The sequence below is a fragment of the Ailuropoda melanoleuca genome, chromosome 8, assembly GCF_002007445.2.
Source record: "Ailuropoda melanoleuca isolate Jingjing chromosome 8, ASM200744v2, whole genome shotgun sequence".
In the NCBI taxonomy this organism is placed as follows: Eukaryota; Metazoa; Chordata; class Mammalia; order Carnivora; family Ursidae; genus Ailuropoda; species Ailuropoda melanoleuca.
The window spans coordinates 5,247,855-5,253,591 of NC_048225.1; the positions used below are offsets into that span (position 1 = coordinate 5,247,855).

Here is a 5,737-nt window from a genome sequence, read left to right on the forward strand (position 1 = left end):
TTGAATTTAATGTTTTATCTAAATGCATCCTAACCGATATAAGTAAGGATGTTTTAAGTATTCCATTGTATTTGTATCAAGTTCTTTCATTTCTAATTATTTTGTGTTACATTTTGATATATATATGTATCAAAATGTAACACAAAAATAATGTAAGTAGTTGGATATATCTTCATAAATAATGCTTTTTATCATTACATAAGATTTCTTTCCTCTAGTTCTTTTAACCTTAAATTCCTCCTTGGATGATATTAATATTGCCACCCTGCTTTATTTTGGTTTGTGTTTGCCTAGTATCTCTTAAGGCACACTGTCTTTTTTTTTTCCTTAAAAAATTTTTTTTGGTAAATTGTACATTACATAAAATGTACCACTTTAACCAGTTCAGTGGTATTTTACAATTCATTGGCACTGAGTACATTCACAGTGTTTTGCCAACATCAACATTATCCATCTTTTGGACCGTCTTCATCATCCCACACAGAAGATTTGAGCTCTTTGCCTGTATGAATTTGCCTATTCTAGGTACCTCGTATAAGTGGAATCATACACTATTTGTCCTTTTGAAGGACATACTGTCTTCCAATGGAATAATTTATTGAGTTCATATTTAATATTACAACTGATATTCTTGTTTTATTACTTCTCTAACTTTATCACTCAGTAGATATTTTTGTTTCTTCATTTTTTGTTTTCCGTATTTTTGTTAATCTGAAAGTTCACTTCCATTAGTGGTTACATTCCTATTTCTCACTTTCCATCAGAAACAAATAGTGTTACTATTAAAAGCAAAATACCTGTTTTTTTTATACCAGGGTCACACTTTCTCTCTTACTTTCTTTATACCCAAGGAACTTGAAACCTTTGGAATACTTCTTACCTCCTGCTTCTTCTCCCATCCCTTCTGTCTATTGCCTTAAAACCTTTGAAGAGCCTTTACTTTATCCCTTTCCCACCCTGCCCACTCCCCAATTTTTCTAATATAGTTAAGTAGTTAAAAAGAATTTTGCTTACATGTCCCCCCCCCCTTTTTTTTTTTAAAGATTTTATTTATTTGACAGCCAGCGAGAGAGGGAACACAGGCAGGGGGAGTGGGAGAGGAAGAAGCAGGCTCCCAGCGGGGGGTGGGGGGGGAGCCTGATGTGGGGCTCGATCCCAGGTCTCTGGGATCACGCCCTGAGCTGAAGGCAGCCATTTAACCGGCTGAGCCACCCAGGCACCACCAGGAGAGAGAGAATCTTAAGCAGGCTCACACCCAGCTCAAGAGTCAGATGCTTACTGACTGAGCCACCCAGGCATCCCTGTTAGATACAATTTCTGTGAAGTTCAGAAATACTCATAGTCTGTTGTAAAACTTGAAAAATAATAACAGATTCAGTCTTGGTTACTTCTGGGGATGGTGGAAGAGAGTAGGATCAGGGAGAGGAACATACAGGTATTACCATAGGGTATTTATTAACCCATTAACATAGGGTATTACCATAATCCATTCCTCAGGTATAATATTATAAAATTTTTCAAAATGTGTGTGAAGATTGACCAGGAGACTTGAGGAGGTCTTTTGTGTGATGATGAGTAATACTGTGTTTTGAATAAGAGTGTATTGAGAGCATTCTTTCTTGATGTAGCAACACTTAGGAGTAACTGGAGGTTGATAAAAGTGCTAAATCAATCAGAAGTTTAACTTTTTCGGGTGAGATTAATCCCGCATTCTTCACCACACCATTCCTTCTTGCCTTATGAGAGTGAAGCCACATTTTAACCCTTCTGATGTGTATACCCATTAGTACTTCCATGGCATGGATACCAGGGTAGTCCTATTTCGAGGTGGCCTCGGACTCCTCTGATGCATGACTTTTGCCCCAGAACTCCCAGCAGCGTTGCCATACTTTCTTAGAACTGCCTGACGGCCTAAGGCCTAAGGCTCTTGGTACTCAGCCGTCCTTTCTGTTCTTCCCTTCAAGGAGCAGACTGGTTTTGCGGGCTTCCTGTAGCGAACTTCCCATTTTCCCTCACTTACATTTCCTTCCATCCAGTCTTTTGCATGTCTAATCTCCTCTGCTTCTGGGAAGACCTACACTAACCCGCGTCACTATGTGCAAAGTGCCTGGCACATGGTGAGTGGTCAGTGCCTGTTTTTGTTATAGTAAACAAAGTGAGAGGTGATGGTGATTCTGGCTCTGGTAGTCGAAATGGATGCACATGTCCAAATTGGAGAGACATTTAGGGGATGGATACAAGAGGACTGTGAGTGAATGTAGTATGGGGCTAAAGAAGGGTTAGTTTGCCCCACTTCTTGCTTACCTCTCCCCACTTCACATGCTGACCACATCGATTCATTTATATTCACCGCCAGCACCGCACTGATCCACGATTTCGTACTCCTACTGCCACTTCTTCATAAAATATTCTTCCCCACCCCCTCACACCTCTTTGCCTGGCAAACTCCTACTTGTTCTTTGTGATTAAGCTCAGGAAACCAACTCTTTCAGGAGCCTTCCCTTTCCCTCGCTACCTCTCATCCTCCCCTCTGGCTCTCACCCTCTCCGGGTTCCTGAACCGTCTGCGTTAATATGCACAGGAGTTGTGCACATAGTGAATTATAGTGAGCCTGTTTTTGTATCCATTTCTTCCTCTAGCCTCTGGATTCCTTTAGTCATGACATGAGATTGCAGAGGGGTCAGTTACCCATTTTATGGTTTATTCAGAGATCAGTGGGAAACCACTGGAGGTTTTACGTTTAGAGCTACTATGATGTATAATTTGTTTCAGAGACTCACTTTGGCTACTGTTTGTGGAATGGTTGGTTTGGAGAGGTGCAGGGGTAAATGTGGGGAAATGGTTTTCTGAGTGTTCCGGGGCCCACCTGCCGGTTTCAGTGTGCGCTGGCCGTGTGGCCCCAGCTCCACGGTATACTATCTTTGCAATCTTGGGAGTGTTCCTTAACCTTTATTTGCCTCAGTCTCCCAATCTGTAAAATGGTGATAAAAATAGTACTACCTTCAGAGTAGCAATGAAGGTTAGGTGAATTAAAACAGCTTAGAATAGTAACTGGCACATAGTAAGTAATCAGATGTTACGTTTTACATTGTTATTCAGCAAATATTTGTGTTTGCTGTATGCTAGGCAGTGAGCTAGATACCACTCTAAGCTCAAAGCTAAATTTAACAGGTGACAAAAGCAAGTTCAAATTAATGATATGCAGACAGAACTTTGAGTTACAGTGATGTCCCTGAGAATCTGGACATAAAACAAACTATTTGGCCATTGTTATAATGTTACAATTCTGGAGATCTCTTATTTTGATTTCTTTGGCTTTTTTTTTTTTTTTTATAGCAGGGGCTCCATTAGTTACTAAATGAGTCTCTGGGGAACTTTTCGTTTTTGTTTTGTTTTGTTTTTTAAATAAAGGAGATACAGTGGTAATTCATGTGTAAATATAATGACTCTGTGGGGGAAGCTGAAAGATTTGCTGGTATTTAAATGACTAATTTTTTTTAAAGAGATGGAATAGTTTACATGTACTGTGGTGAAGAATTAAAACAATTCATACTTTACATGAGAAAAAAATTGATAATGGTTAACCATGGGATGTGGGATTTAAAGATGGAAGCAGGCTTTTATAATTAAAGATAAGCAGTAACTAGCAGAGATTTAAGGAGGAAAACAATGACAAAGAAAGCAAAATGAAAGTAGAAAAAATGTGTGTGTTAGATAACTTACAGAGAACTCGTGGTTCTTAGGGATGGATTTATCCACCCTCAGCTGGGGGTAGCGGGCCTCAGAACTGTATTCATGCAGAGCTTGATGTGAGTTTTGTCTTTGTCCTAGTGTTCATGTTTGTTTACCTGCTTTATTTTTACAGGGATGTGCATGCAGTCTGTCTCTGGGATGATAAAGGTCCAGCAAAAATTCATCAGGCTTTAAAAGAAGATATTCTTGAGTTTATCAAGCAAGCACAGGCAGTAAGTTCTGTATCTTTAGATTATTTTAAGATTTAGAGAATATCATATTTTCCGAAGTAGGACTTCTAGAAATAATCTTAAAATATCCCATTGACTTTTGACATTTGTTGATTAATTTTTTTTAAAGATTGTTTATTTAAGCAATCTCTACACCCAATGTGGGGCTGTAGCCCACGACCTCAAGATCAGGAGCTGCGCACTCTGCTGACTGGGCCAGCTAGGTGTCCCCATGTTGATTAAATTTTTTAATGAGATGATTGTTATTGGTTGTCTATTCCCCCTCAGTAACATTTTTGTTAAGACAGTACATCATTATCCTCAATTAAAAGATGCTGTACAGAATTCAGTTTTTTATACGTTCTTTAGAAGTCCCCACCNCTTTAGAAGTCCCCACTTTTTTTTTTTTTTTTTGCTGCGTGTCAGTACACAAGAATCGATTTTTTTTTCCTCACAATTAATACCCCTTCTTAAGCTGAGAGTAATTTTCTTCAATTCCAGATACTACTTTAGCTGCACTGTCCTTTATTGCTGCTGCTGAGCTGAAATTCACTTGGATTGATAATACGTATAAGTGTTTAATATTATTAAAATGAAGACAGAGCTCATTTAGACATTAGGTCAATTATGCAAGAGTTAGTTTTGTTTTGTCTTTACTAACATCTTTGTTTTTTGGGAATAGTGCGTGCAGAGATAAGGTATTATTTTGAATCAACTCTTAACACTTTGAATTTTTTTCTGTTCTATAAAATGAAGTTAGAAAACAACAGAGCTAGAATTTTTTATTCTTTAGGTGAATTTTTATGTCAGTATTTCAAACATTAGTTAAAGTTGTCTATTAGAAATTTTGTTAAATACTAATAGCTTAACAGTTCAAAATCAAAAATGGTCTTTTTCTATATATGACTTAAAGAAAGATATTGAAGTCAAGTACCTGATTGCTTATATATTTAATTCTGCTAATAGCCACCACCATGATGTTAAAAGATTTATGTCACATGCAGTATTACTTACAAAATGAAATGTTTTGATATCACCGTTAATTCTGTCATCTTGATAAATGATTTTTTAAAAAGATTTTATTATTAGAGGGAGGAAGGGGAGAGAGACAGTGTGGGGGGAGAGAATGAGAGAATCTCAAGTGGACTCTGCTGAGTGCAAAGCCCCACACGGGTCCATCTCAGGACCCTGATTATCATGATCCAAACTGAAACCAAGAGTCAGACGCTCAACTGACTGGGCCACCCAGATGCCCCCTGATAAATGATTTTTTTAAAAGTATAGTTTTGGAGGGGCGCCTGGGTGGCACAGCGGTTAAGCANGGAGAGAGACAGTGTGGGGGGAGAGAATGAGAGAATCTCAAGTGGACTCTGCTGAGTGCAAAGCCCCACACAGGTCCATCTCAGGACCCTGATTATCATGATCCAAACTGAAACCAAGAGTCAGACGCTCAACTGACTGGGCCACCCAGATGCCCCCTGATAAATGATTTTTTTAAAAGTATAGTTTTGGGGTGCTTGGGTGGCTCAGTTGGGTAAGCGTCTGCCTTTGGCTCAGGTCATGATCCCTGGGTTCTGGGATGGAGGCCCACTTTGGGCTCCCTGCTCAGTAGGAAGTCTGTTTGTCCCTCTGCCCTCCCCCACTCATGCTCTCTCGCACATGCGCTCTCTCTCTCTCAGATAAATGAAAAATTAAAAAAAAAATAAAATTATAGTTTTATAGGAAATTCTCTTTTAATGAATATAAACGATATTTTCAGGCTTTGCTTATATAAG

The 5,737-nt window shown here is 38.8% G+C and overlaps 1 protein-coding gene across 1 annotated transcript in view; it reads left to right on the forward strand.

The window, feature by feature from the left end:
- Positions 1–2,094: 2,094 nt before the first annotated feature.
- CUL5 (cullin 5) overlaps positions 2,095–5,737 on the forward strand; it is a 55,817-nt gene continuing 52,174 nt past the window's right edge. The window contains exons 1-2 of the mRNA XM_034665617.1: positions 2,095–2,117; positions 3,866–3,965. Coding sequence (XP_034521508.1) covers positions 2,095–2,117; positions 3,866–3,965 — 123 coding nt within the window. The remainder of the gene's footprint in view (positions 2,118–3,865; positions 3,966–5,737) is intronic.